The sequence below is a fragment of the Ailuropoda melanoleuca genome, chromosome 5, assembly GCF_002007445.2.
Source record: "Ailuropoda melanoleuca isolate Jingjing chromosome 5, ASM200744v2, whole genome shotgun sequence".
Taxonomy (NCBI): Eukaryota; Metazoa; Chordata; class Mammalia; order Carnivora; family Ursidae; genus Ailuropoda; species Ailuropoda melanoleuca.
The window spans coordinates 55,172,231-55,186,759 of NC_048222.1; the positions used below are offsets into that span (position 1 = coordinate 55,172,231).

General features: G+C 40.2%; 1 protein-coding gene across 2 annotated transcripts in view; it reads right to left on the reverse strand.

Moving 5' to 3' along the window:
• Positions 1-9,823: 9,823 nt before the first annotated feature.
• Positions 9,824-14,529, reverse strand: part of AP4E1 (adaptor related protein complex 4 subunit epsilon 1) — a 55,378-nt gene continuing 50,672 nt past the window's right edge. Inside the window, exons 20-22 of one of the 2 annotated variants that reach the window (XM_019800942.2) lie at positions 13,969-14,126; positions 12,797-12,939; positions 9,824-11,800 (exon numbers count right to left, since the gene is read on the reverse strand). In XM_019800942.2, the coding sequence (XP_019656501.2) occupies positions 11,762-11,800; positions 12,797-12,939; positions 13,969-14,126 (340 nt within the window). In that variant the 3' untranslated portion in view covers positions 9,824-11,761. Of the gene's footprint in view, positions 12,940-13,968; positions 14,127-14,529 lie in introns of both variants that reach the window. The other variant, XM_002920420.4, reaches the window with a different exon arrangement.

Sequence of the window (14,529 nt, forward strand, 5' to 3'; positions counted from 1 at the left end):
TCCATCCTCTTTCTTGTAAGCCCCCTATTGTGCTTTATAAAAGGGCCCAGAGGTTGTTGAATTTCCACTGAAACCAGGACGACAGAAAAACTCTCCAGCAGGAGGTGTTTAAAACGTATTAGTCGGGGCATCGGGGTGGCTCAGCCGGTTAAGTGTCTGCCTTTGGCTCAGGTCTTGATCCCAGGGTCCTGGGATTGAGTCCCACATCAGGATCCCTGCTGAGCAAGGAGCCTGTCTGTATCTCCCTCTGCCTGACTCTCTCTCACTCGCTCTCTCTGACAAATAAACAAAATCTTAAAAAAGAGAGAGAGATTCTCTCTTTCCCCCAGCCCCTCCCCCCACTCATGGACGCCTGTTCTTTCTCTCTGTAAAATAAATAAATAAATCTTTAAAAAATAAATAAATAAAAGCTTTGATCACTGGCATTCACTATCCAAAGGGGTCCTGGAACTACCACTGTTACAAAAAATAAATAAATTTAAAGAATTTGTGAGATATAAGATGTCATGTGTTTCTTTTATGCTAAATTGTATATCAGATTTTTTTTTTTCTTTCCCCCTTTGTTGCTGCTTACTTCCACAGCAGATAACATGGCAGGTACCTGCCCTCCAAAGCCAAATCTCCTGCCCTTATAAACAGAAGTCTCAAGAGGAGGGAGAACCAACTTTTCCAGATCTAGGCAATCCTTTTAGTCCCATGTGTCCTCCAAATCAATACCCTTACTGCCTCCATTTCCATACCTTCCTGGAAATAATATTGAGTCCACTTCGAGCCTTTGAGAGGAAGTCTGGAGGAAGTGAGTTGCCAGCAAACCACTAAGCAGTGATTTCTTAACCTACTCTATCACCAGTTTAGCTACACAACATGGACATTCAAACAGCAGCTGAACCCTCCCCAGTGTGTCCCGAGTACTACGCTTGAACCTCCGCAACCTGAAATCTGCCTGCGCCAAACCTGTAGCACACCTGGGAATCAAAGGCATCAAGAAAGTTCCCCCAGAGAATCCCAAGTAGCTGGAAAAGGAGAGCAGGAGAGGATTCCAGACACCAAGAAAGAAGAATCACAGATCATACTCTAGGCATATTTTTTAAGAAAACTAGAGTGAGCAATAATTGTTAACCCATTTCTGTAATTGTGCCCTTAATTAACACCTTCATAGAGTCAGGCCCAAACTGTTCATTTTCGCCTGAATGATTTTTAGTGACGATCAATGGGAACCAGCTCCATTTCAGAATTAATTTTCTTCTACGGCACATTTCCAGATGCGTCACAGGGCTTCAAGTGTTATAAAATAGTATTTTCTGTTATTCTTGGAGTGTCAGTATAAATTTGTATGTACATAAATGTACTGGGTCTAGTATTTTAGGACAGCACCAAATCATTTATAATGATGTACATCACTAACTAGGGAAAAAGAGGTTCTAAAGAGGCCTGCTGCTTGCTTCCCTATTAGGCATCCTTTCTTTTTGGACCGGAGGCAACACACGTCATCTCCCTCCCCTGCCAGACAGATTTACTTCAGCCACCCATAAAACAATTTCACATTCTATCATAATATTTGTGGATTAAATGTGATATTTGACCTCATTTTGTTCAATTTTCATGTTTTTCTTGCCATTATATGTATATATTTACATGGAAACTTCTAAAATTGGCCAGAACTGATGGAGCAGACAAATTATGAGAGCAGATGAAATAACATATTCATAGATTATTTATGATGTTGTAACTTTCTAAAGTGTTGTGAAGCCAACCCCCCATTAGATGATAACATTGCTGGTGCTGGTATTTATGGCAAGTCATAAATGAACGTGCTGGATGCCTGTTTTGGGTAATGGCAGCTTTTAGGACTTTAGAAGAGTCATTCACTGCAGTCACTTTGTTTGACATTATTCTGTCCTCTGGGAAATTTCTGGGTGGCTGTTGGAAGAGGAGGCTGACTCTGGAGGGAGGTGGTCAGGGCTGCATATAAGGAGGTGAGGTCATCGTCGCTTGCCTGGGTAAAGAGTGGTTTCCTAGGTTGTAGCGTGTCCCATCCTAGGCTGCCTTGACTCCCAAACATTGCTGATGGGAATGTAAAATGGTGTGGCCACTGTGGGAAACAGTGTGGTAGTTCCTGAAAAAATTCAACATGGAGTTACCATACGACCCAGCAATTCCACTCCTAGATACATACTCAGGAGAACAGAAAACATAGTCTCATAAAAATCTGTACACTAATGTTCACAGTACCATTCATAACAGCCAAAATGTGGGGCGCCTGGGTGGCTCAGTCAGTTAAGCATCTGACTCTTGATTTTGGCTCAGGTTGTGATCTCAGGGTCATGAGATCGAGCCCTGAGATGGGCTCTGTGTTGGGCATGGAGCTTGCCTAAGATTTTCTCTTTTCCTCTCCCTCTGCCCCTCCACACCCCCTACTCATGCCTGCTCTCTCTCAAAAAAATAAAAATAAAAATAAAATAAAACGTAATTGCCAAAAAGTGGAAACAATCCAAATGTCTATCAACTGAAGGGGATAAACAAAATGTGGTATATCCATACAAAGGAATACTATTGGCCATAAAAAGGAATGAAGGATTGTTAAATGCTACAAGATGAATGAACCTTGAATACATTATGCGAAGTGAAAGAAGCCAGACACAAAAGGCCACGTATAGTATGATGCCGTTTTTAAAAATGTCTACAAGTGGTAAATCCATAGACATAGAGCATTAGTTGGTTGCCAGAGGCTGGGGAGAGGGGAAATTGGGACTAACTGCTAATAGACACAGGGTTTCCTTTTGGGTTGATGGAAATTCTGCAGTGACGATGACTGTACAACATAGTTAATACACCAAAAACCACTGAATTGTACACTTTAAAATGATGGGTTTTATGTTATATGAATTATATCTCAATGAAAAATTGCCAAAATCTAAGGAATATAGTATAGTCTTTTTTTTTAATTTAATTTTATTATGTTAATCACCATACAGTACATCCCCAGATTCCGATGTAAAGTTTGATGCTTCATTAGTTGCGTATAATACCCAGTGCACCATGCAATACGTGCCCTCCTTACTAATATCAACAATGTCAAACTTGAGAACTACAAAATGCAACTCTGAAGGTGACTGCAGGCAATTTTAAGAAAAAAATTAGTAACATATATCTTCTAATGCATTCTTCAGAAAAACATCTCTGTTTTTTGAACAGAAGAGGTGCTGAGGTTTTGAGGACAGAAATAGCTAAGAAATGTGAACATAAGAAAAATAATTCTGCTTATTTTTTTTAAATGATCATATAATCAATATAAAGACATTAACTTTCGCTTTAATGTAAACAGTTATGTTTTCCAAAAATTTGTCGGAAACAGCTTTTTATCAATTTTATTAATCCACCAATAAGCCAATTTGTTGATCAATGAGTATTTTAAAAAATTTTATAATTTAAATTATATATAAAGCTCTCATTCACTTTCAAAAGTATCTTAATTTCCACTATTAATGACATGGTCACTCTACTTAGAAATAATCCAGAGTAACAGGTAACAGCTCCTTTGTATGCTGAGGAACCAAGACACTTCACAGCCTTACTAGGGAGAAGGTCCCTCCTGAACAGCTTGTGGGGCTCCTGCAGACATCTGTGTCCCCACCCTTGCTGCACTCTGCCATCCAGATAGTTCCCCCAAATCAAGAGCTCCCCAAAGGCAAGGATCTGATCTCATTCCCCAGGACCTAGCATCCTGACTGACCTATAAAAGGTGCTCAAATGATGAAAGAAAAGAAACAGGGAAGGAGGAAAGATGACCACTCTTTGTCAGCTCTGTGCTCTGTTCCTGCAGCCCCAATGTTCCAGGGCTCCCGTCCCCCTCTGTGTTCTGGTGTGGGGTCTGGGGAGAACTGGGGGAAGCCCGGCAAGAGGACCAGACTTGCCCCCTCTTCTCTCTGGGCTTCTGGGACTGGCAGCCACACTTTTCTGGACCAGTTAGTAAAGCCTCACACTGGGCCTCAGTCAGCTGGCCCATCCCCATGCCCCAGACTCACACCCCCTGAGCTCTGGTCCTGCAGCCCTGGGCTTGCTCCCAGCACTCCAGTCAGGAACGGGTGGTCTGTTGATTCTATACTATACCCTGCTGGGAGCAACCAGGGCACACTGGCTGAGAAACTATACTCAGAGGTACCTCCTTAAAAGTTGATGTGCTGGGGGATGCCTGGGTGGTTCAGTCGGACTCTTGATTTTGGCTCAAGTCATGATCTCAGGGTCATAAGATTAAGCCCCAAGTGGGGCTCCACGTTGGCCATGGAGCCTCTCTTTCTCCCTCTACACCTCCCCACGTGCGCACTCTAAAAGAAAAAAAATGATGTGGCTGAAATAATCGTTAAAAAAGATCTTTCACATATACAAACAAAATAGTTAATAGTTTGAACATGTTTATTTCATTAAATAATTATACAGGTGCCTCTCTGTGTATCTGTATACGTATGATGGATTAATCTGCTTATCACTCATTTTTTTGTGATGATTGTTTTCTAATACAAAACAATAAAAACAGTGAATCATCAATCATCAACGGTTAACTTGTTGAAAATAGTTTTCTTCTGGCTTTATAATTACCTGCTTCAATTAAATAAAATAATCACAGCATTATTTAATTTCCTGACCCAGTTGCCAAATTAAAAACAAATTACTGTAATTTCTCAATTTTCTTAGGCTACCTGGACTTTCAGCATTCAGAGTGGCTTCAAATCTGTAAGTAACCAAGAAAAGAAAAAACAAATACGTCTCTCTCCAGTCAGAAAAGCCCTCCCTGTCAGTCTGCTCACAGAAGTTATGGCGCCCTCTAACTGGCAGAGCTCCCAAAGGGCCAGCGGCTCCTCACCAAAGCCACAAGGTGTGGAAGAAGAAAAGGAAAAAGGAAATAAGAAAATAGGCAGAGGACATCATAAAACCCTCATGTCCTAACTCTACTACTAGGTATCTGTGTGACCTCAGACAGTCACTTCAGCTCCCCAAGACTCAGTTTCTTCATCAATAAAATAGGAAAATACAAACAGGGGTTTGGGGGATTAAGCACATAATAGTGTTTGGAACAATTTCTGACCCAGTGACACTCAATGAATGTTACCTTGTTATGATGGCAAATTACTTTTCCTTGGAGGCCTTCTGGATTTAATTAGGGGTAGACAGTCACTGTGGACAGGAAATAAGTCAGAGTAAGAGGTAAAGTGGGGAGCTCCTTGTAGCAATCTACAAGTTGGGAGTCCCCTAATGTGAAGGAGGTTGTTATAAACTAATTACATACTCCTTAAGACGGATAAATTGGCTTCATTTTGAGTGGTAACTCAGACTACCTACTATTTAAGAAATGGATACCTGAAGGGCTATGGCTGAAAGGATTCTGAAGCTGAGACTTGAGTCCAGAAGCAGGAGGGATGTGATAGATGGCACCGTCTGACATTTTCATTTATAAGTTCAATGTCCAGGGAAGGAAATTTCAAGAAACAACAACCCTCTTCCCTGCTCACCCTCCCCCAAAAACCCTATTATGCACAGACAAATCAGCAGTTCAAACTCCACAGTATTCTCCCACAAAGAACATTCCCAAATACCACTCCCAGTGCTGGGGAGAGTTCAGCTCAGGCTGGCCTACCACAGAGCTCTTAGCCTGGGGCTGCTCCAGGCAGAGGCCAAGGCTCGTGCCCTCCTGGCCTGTCTGGTATTGTCTGTCGACACAAGTCTTCCAAAGCTTCACACTGATGGAGAGATTTCAGAAGTCCTCTTCCACTCCTTTCTTTCTTAACCAGCGCTTAACTGCCACAATAAGGAGCTCTTCCTTTCAATGCTAATTGCATCCCCCAATTGTAGGTATATTATCTTTTTTTAAGAAAGATTTTATTTATTTATTTGAGAGAGGAGGGAGGGGCTGAGGGGGATGGAGAGGGACAAGCTGACTCTGCACTGAGCGTGGAGCCTGACACAGGACTCGATCTTATGACCCTGAGACCATTGATCTGAGCCAAAACCAAGAGTCAGACACTCAACCGAGTCACCCAAACGCCCCAGTACATTATTTTTAATAACCTGGCCCAACCTAGAACATACAGAGGAGTTTCCAGTTCTGTGTTCCCACAGAGTAAAATGTGCCTCTTCCTTCCAACTACTATACTGAATTTAATCAGGTGACTCAGGAATCCCTATAATTTATAAGGATAGGAATATGTCCTTCATGAAATTAAAACCTAATTAGGGTACTACCTCTTCCGACCAAGAGTAAAAAGGACTAGATTTATCCTCCTGCCTTAAACCACCGGGAAACTAGAGAAATTACATGAAATCATGATCTTTAGACGCTGAAAAACTACTAGCACAGGACTCCGATTTCTGATTTTGTTTCACAGGGAAACAAAAACCAAGGCAAACCCTGTGATTGTCCCAGCTGACTGCCTGGAAGCAGGCTCCAGAGCACAGGATAGGGAAGGAAAAATCCTAAGAGATTGGGGAGGCTGGGGTGGCTAGAATGTGGGATGGAAAAGTTTGTTTCTACCAGCCAAAGTGCCCTCATGAGACAGAGGTAGTACCTTCAGAAGGGTGCTGCCTTAATGGTGATAAATTAACCCTAAAGACTGCTCTGGACTCAGATTAAGAAAACTTAAAGGCAGGTGTTGAAAGGACCAAACTGATTCTAAGTAACTGCACCAGAACAAACTCCAATTCTCTCTGAATTGCCGTTAAAGTTTAAGAATAATGGATTTAGGGGGCGCGCCTGGGTGGCACTGCGGTTAAGCGTCTGCCTTCGGGTCAGGGCGTGATCCCGGCGTTATGGGATTGAGCCCCACATCAGGCTCCTCCGCTATGAGCCTGCTTCTTCCTCTCCCACTCCCCCTGCTTGTGTTCCCTCTCTCCTGGCTGTCTCTATCTCTGTCGCATAAATAAATAAAATCTTTAAAAAAAAAAAAGAAAAATGGATTTAATATCAGGATTAGAGCAAGGAAGGGATAGAATAACCACTGTTTTTTTTTCTAGATTTGACCTTTATGGGCTATAAATCGAGATCTTTGTTGAAAGTTAGATCCAAGATAGTGCTAATAGAAATATAATGCAATCACATATGGAGTTTAAGATTTCTAGTATCCTGCCACATTAAAAACAAACAGGTGAAATTAATTTTGGTAATATACTTTTAGTCTAATATATCTAAAATACTATTTTAATATCCTTAATATAAAAATTACTTTACTTTTGCACTAAGTCTTTGAAATCCAATGTTTACACTTCTAACACATGTCCATTTTACACTTCAAACACATCTCAATTCTGGCCACATTTCAAGAACTGCCACATGAAGAGATACATATGGCAAGGTCCGAAAGGGTACCGAGCATGGGAACTTCTGTCCCCATGGAACCAGGGACAGAAGTTTTTTCCAATTACATCACCAATATGGGAAGTTCATCAATCCTATTCAAGAGTTTTTACAAAGCTTAATCTCCAGCCGCCCTGCCCCTCTCTTTTCCCTTCCCAGAGGTAGGTGAGCAGGGTCTGAAAGTTCCAACCCTCCGATCACTTGGGTCTTTCTGGTGACCAACCCCATTCTGTGTCATTTCATTAGCATAAAATCAGGTCTGCTCAGAAAGTCTCCTTATGAATAACAAAAGACCCTTATCACTTCTGTAGATGAAGACTCGTCCAATGATTTGGAGTTGGGTCCAAATCATTTCATTTTTCCCATAGCTCACAATAACTCTTTTATTTAACCCCAGCAACTATTAATCAGTCAACTAAGATGAAAAAATAAATTCTTAACCTTATCTATCAGGTCTTATACTTTGCTCATCAGTGGGGATCAGCTTGTTCCACTTACTGGTTTTGCCCTTAACTACATTGAAGTATACAGCAGCAATTCAGACCAAGCCCCTCCCCCTAAGAATATATCACACCTCGCCTCTGTTACTTTCTACTTGTCACACAATATAAGGAAATATAAAGAATGGAGATGTGCAATCAGATTTCCAAGTACTTTTCTTTCACTGAAATACAAAAAATCTCTGGGCTCATTTGGCACATGTCCTGCCAGACCGCATCAGGGAAGAACTTCCTAAAGTCAGCTGTTTAGTGGCATTGACAATATGTTCTGGGGAATGAAAAGTACTCATCCACTTAGGAAAATGGTTTAAAATAACTAAAGAAAATTGATTCCTTTCTTGGAAAGAAGGCCACAATCTAGCTGTAACCACTTAAAAGAACTCATTATATTTTCAGCATTAGAGATGCTCCAGGAAATTCATGCTGTTTGACATCATCCGTCTTTTCCCCCTGCCCAGGTCTATCTTCCCTGTATCCAGGCCACAATCTTTAAGACCTCAGGGTTCTCTGGACCCATCTTTTGGGTGCCTTCCTAGCTTGGATCCATGAAGGATCCATCTACCATGAAGTTTCCCATGTGATGCCTATGAAAACATATTTCTTTTTAAGTAATTCTGTTTCCTGCTGCTTATTCAGAAGACCTGTTCTTCCCCAACCTTCCTGATGCCGTTGGCCTTGTTAATGTATAGTTGTCCCTCCGATTACCACAGTGCTCACTCTTCTAAAGAAACAGGCAATGCTAACTTAGCTGGTAAATCTGCCTTATATTCATTAGCCACCTATCTTCAGCTTCACTGATCAAATGTCCACTGCTTTCTGTCCTAGAACAAGTTCTTTTAGATCAGTACAACTTCATGGACATCTTCCATAATGGAGAAAAGTGCTCCTCCACATCATAATATCTGTAATCACACGATATTTGCACAGAGATCTCTTAAATGGCATGGCGCCTTCTCACAGGACTTAGCTTTCAGGCCGGTAAAGGTCCCATCAAGCACTCATGCGTCCTCTCCCCCACCTGGTAGAAATTGGCACAAGCTAGTTTCACCAGAACCCCTTTCTGCTGACTTACATCTATAAACTAGATCAGATCACTTTTCTTTACTTCTCGGAGAGCCACAGGATTGCTAAAATCAACCCTTGGATATTACCTGGTCTCAGATTACTTATTTTGAGGTGACAAGTCTTTTTAGTCATTCATTCAGTAAGCTGAGCCCCTATTACCAAGTGCCTATTTTGTATTAGACAAAAGGAACATAAAATATAAACATGGTTCTTAACCATAAAAAGTTCATAGTCTCATTATGCACGCACATAAACAAGTAACTTTCATACAATCATTAATGCTGGCCCATCGGGCAGCAGCCGCTCCCTCCCTTCAAGAGCCCCTTCTTTGCAATTACTGCAGTGGGTGTGGTGAATTTAAACCTCCTTTACCTTCAGTGCCCCAAAAATGGGGCTTCAGGTCTCAGAATTTGTCTGCTATACATTACAGCCAATAATAGGCATAAATTGGTGAGATTCAAATGCCATTTTTGATCTAGCTTTGTGTTTTAGGGTACACATGCAGAGATGGCCAGGAGACTCAGAGTCTTTGGTCACTAAGTCACCATCTGACTACTACGTTTCTTGCATCTTGTGGTGGCTGTAAGGAGAGGGCATCATAGAAACAGAACACTGCTTTGAATGCTCTGGTCAGGCTAAAATGAAAGCAGGGGATTTGGACACGCACCTGAGGATCAATCCACACTCTAACCTGGCTGAACCCCACAAAGCTCTCTTTGAACATCACACAGAAACAGCAGTATCTTTACTTTTAACCAATGAGACCACATTCTTTGGGACTGTAATGAGTAAATTACTCCTTTCATCCCATTCCAGTTGTTTCTGTTCTTTTTCACTAAACCTAACAAATTACTGAATAGTATTTACTTATTATTCAGCTATTCGGATAATAAAAAAATACATAGAACAAAGGACAGTATAGATCATTTTGTATTTATTACATATTTAACTGAATTTTTTCCAATTACAGAATTCAACTCCAAAACAACGTAATTAATGCCTACTAGGCTGTCATTCTCATTTGCATTTTTCCTCCTAAAATTTTAACACAGCAAAACACCTTAAAGACATGTGAATAGGTTCAGTGCACTTTCAGTGGCTCACGATCATGAGGCAAAGACCACATTTATCCATAAAAAAGAAAACAAAGAGTTCAATATTTTACAATATTACTGACATGAAATAAATGAAAAGAAAAAATACAACACTGCATTTTCAGCACAGTTGTTTTGGTAGAGGCTAGTAGGTTACTGTGTAAAACAATGCCCCTGTGCAGGGCACACGCTGTGCTTGGCATGCTTGGCACATTCGCCCTTGGTAACTGCTCAGCTTCCATCTGCAGTGTCTTCAGAAGGACCCTCACTTGGGGCCCACCTTCCCCTGAGCCTGACCTGCCCACCTCCACAGGGATTACTGTGGTGGGAGCCTGATCCTTCTTCATTCATCTGCTCTTAAGGCTCTGCTGTCTGCCCTGTATCCCGCCCCCGCCCCAGATTCATGCTTCCGCCTCCAGCATTCTCACACAGGTGAGTATCTCCACCACAGCTCTTACTGCAGATGCTGCCCCTTCCCGTGACTGAACCGTTGACTGTAAGGCAAAGAGATCATCTACCCACAATAATCATTCTCCCTACTTCATAGTCACAGCTCCTGCAATGCATAAAAGCTTGGTGATGCCTGATTCAGAATTTAAAATGTTGAATTTATTTAGGCAGAATATATACTGCTCTGAAGTTCTTTAAAATTTACTCTTTCCTACTGTTGTTTTTAAAACCATAAAAATATAAACATTGTAAACAATCTATTAATCATTTTAGTGGAAACTCTGTCACCCTGCTTTCCATTCAGTGAGTTCAGAAAGAACAAAAGTGGCACTAAGTTCCCTTTGGCAGGCCAAAATGATGCCCCCCCCCCGCCCTAACCTACCATTACACGTGTCCCACCATGAGACAGCTCTGTTGGCCAAGCCACATCTTGCATGACAACTGCTGCTGCCACTCATGAGCAACCTTGCAGCCAAGCAGCAGTGCAGTTCGTGGTAACCTCTCCCAGGTGGCTGTCCATCTGCTTGCTGGGCTCCTTACACCCACTGCTCCAGACTCAACCCAGCCTTGGTGATCACACAAACACACAGAAGGACACAAAAAAATTAGAGCACCTCCTTTGCTATACAGTGCACTCCTCTACAAAGTGAGAGGGTATGTCCCATTTCTTTGTCAGAGTAAGAGCAGAATCGGGGGGTGTTGTTGAAAGAGGTAGAAATAAAGAAGCTGATAAGTCTAGCCACCAGTGTCCACTACACTCCAGAGAGCTCATTCCCTTCACCATGACACTGCTGGGAAGCTGAACATGAATCTGATCTCCTATTCAAAAGGAGAAACCCAGGCAGGAAATTCCAGTCACTTTACCATTGCTTTTGTAGCAAGGTTTTACTGCATGCTTCTAAAAGCATGAAATTAACAAGGTGCTACCTTTTTAAAAATGAATAACTTTAAAATTAATTTTTAAAAACAATGCTTTAGTTTTTAGGGGGGAAAACTAATGAAATGAAAAACGAATGAAATCTATCAGCTCTGGGGAATCCCCTTAGTATCTCCATCAGCTATGATTAGTGAAATAATTTAAACCAGAATCCCACACCTCGGTGACAAACAGTATCAATTAACCAGAGAATTAACTGCAATGACTTAAAACTATATTACCGGAACAGTCTCCATGGTGAAGTGTCAGGAAAAGTGAAATAAATATTTTCCACAGCACCATACGACTTTATAAAATACTTACTATTTCAGTTTTAACTTTAATGTACAATCTCAAGATTGTGGTCCATCCTTCATAGTAGCTTAACCTCTTACTGATCAGAGTTCTGACAGAGGCCATAAAGGTACAACTACAACATAAAAATGACATATTTTACTGAAGAACCTGTATGGTATAGTTAAGCAGTCACTGCTTTGGTTGTATCCACTGAGTACTAGTAGACTCAAAAGCCAGGAAAGACGGCTTTGCCATTTATGCTCACAAAATTTAGTTTGTCAAAAGGACCTAAATGGTACTAAGATATTCATCATAACTACAAAGTCCTCTGATATCTGTTTGTTTTATTACTGTGTGCTCTTACAGGTTGTGTTTCCACGTGACAATATTTTGTAAATGGCTCTGGATTTTTAAAAAAAGAATACAGTGATTTACTTCGAATTTTAAAAATAAATGCAAGTGGGAAAACAAATTTTGGAGCCAAATTATCTGCAAGGATGTGTATCAAGTTATCTACAATAACAACTCAATCACAGATTGAATCCCCCATTACCCAGCATGCTCAAGGATCTCCTGAACTGTTAGTGTGTGCTGTGCCAACTTAGTTCAATACTGATCTAAGCAAAACATAACTGAAAGTAATGGCTTGCCTATCAAAAAATTTACACTGCATTCCAAAGCCAAGTATGAATTAGGTTTGAGATTATCAATGCCATGTCTGTCTCCCCTCCATTAGTGCAGAGAACTGAGACGTGGCTTTACTACAAATCAGCTAGCACTAGAGTAAATTTACTATAAAATTATTTATAACAAAATAAATATTTTCAGTCCCTCTACACTAAGTGACATATAAATCATTAGCAGTTTATAACATTAGTTTAGGTCACTTTTTTGGGACCCAAACATACTGTACAATCCTGAGTTAAAGGTTAAGGATACAGTTCTTTGGGGATCTTTCTTGATCAGGTTTCATAAAGAAAACACATAGAACCACAGCTTATAATAATCCCCATTTTCATTAGAAGTACCAAGAGTTCTTTTTACTTTGGTAAATAAGTTTATCTATGTAAACCACTTATTCTGATGGAGTAAAATGTAAGTAGGGCTTCTGCTAGGATCCCTCCATCACCTTTTGACACTGATACAGTAAATAGTCAGGAAGAGTAGAGCAGGAGGATCTGAACCACAGGGCTAACACGTCTCCATGAACTCGAAAATGCAGCAAGCAGGGGGTGGATGGGAGCAGCTGACAGGCCAAAAGCCCTTCATTGCCTACAACAAAACAAAAATTAAAAATTCTTTAAGACAAAAGGACTTAAATAGACATTTCTCCAAAGGAGATATACAAATGGCCCATAGGCACGCAGAAAGATATTCAAATCACTGATCAGTAAAGAAATGCGAGTTAAAACCACAATGAATTCCTACTCATATATGTAAGATACACATATATCTCATACACACACACACACACACACACACACACACACACTCATATCTATGTATAACAGCTATTGATGAGGATGTGGAGAAATTGGAACCTCTGTGCGCTGCTGGTGGGAATGTAAATGGTACTGATGCTGTAGAAAATTATATGGCAATTTCTTCAAAAATTAAATATAGAATTATATAACCAAAAGAACTGAAAGCAGGGACTTGAACACAGATTATCTGTACACTCAGAGTAGCATTATTCCTAACAGCCAAAAGGGGGAAACAACCCAAGTGTGCATCAACAGATGAATGGATAAACAAAATGTGGTACATCCATACAATGAATAGTATTCAGGCTTAAAAAGTTAAGAAATTTTGACATGTGCTACATGAATGAACCTTGAAGACATTAGGCTAAGCGAAATAAGCCCATCATAAAAGGACAAATATGATTCCACTTATATGAGACACCTAGAGTGGCTGAATTCATAGAGACAGAAATAAGAATGGCGGTTGCCAGGAGGTAGAGAGGAAGAGGGAATGACGAGTTAGTGTTTAAAGGGCACAGTTTTAGCTAGGGAGGAGGGAAAAGTTCTGGAAGTGATGGTGGCAATGGTTGTACAACACGAAAGCACTTAATGTCAATGAACTGTACACTTAAAATTGGTTAAAATGGAAACTTCTGTTCTATATATCTTAGCACATAAAAAAATTATTTAATAATGTCTGAACAACACACTCATTTGAAAGATACTCATAACAGGAAATATAGCCCTAAGAAATCTGATATTCATAAAAGCTGATTTGTGTTCTGACTGTGAGAAAGCCCCTATAAACACAAGATTGCCTTTTCGTAACTCTACGAACCTATAATTTCAACAACATGAAGTCTTAGTTTCTGTTGCAGGGTCTTTAGGGCAGAAGGCAGAGCAGCTTGAGATTCTGACACTTTCACATTCTGCTTCACATCATTTGCGAAGGATAACCAGAGTTTGCCAAAGTTTTCAGTTGAGATTTTTAATGGTCTGTAAATAATTTTTTAAAATTAGATTCATGTCCAAAAGAATGAAATTAATTCTAAACAAACAAACAAATACATTTCAAATGACTCATGGGAATAGAACATAATCATTGTAAATCTGGGTCCCACAAAATTTGTTTTAAAATTAACTATGATTAGAATGCTTACCATCATCCTCCAAACCGATGAAAATACTGAAAAAAGATGTTATTGAAGTATAAATGTCTTTTCAATAAATCACTCAGTTCTCTTTTTGTCTATTAGTCATTTCACTAAAATTTTACCAAGTAATTCCATGAATCCTTCAAATATAAAACTTTCTTTCGTGTATACTTTGGATTGGGGATAATAAGACACTATCAACATCGTGTACAAGAGTGCGAATACAAATATCTAGCACCTTACGT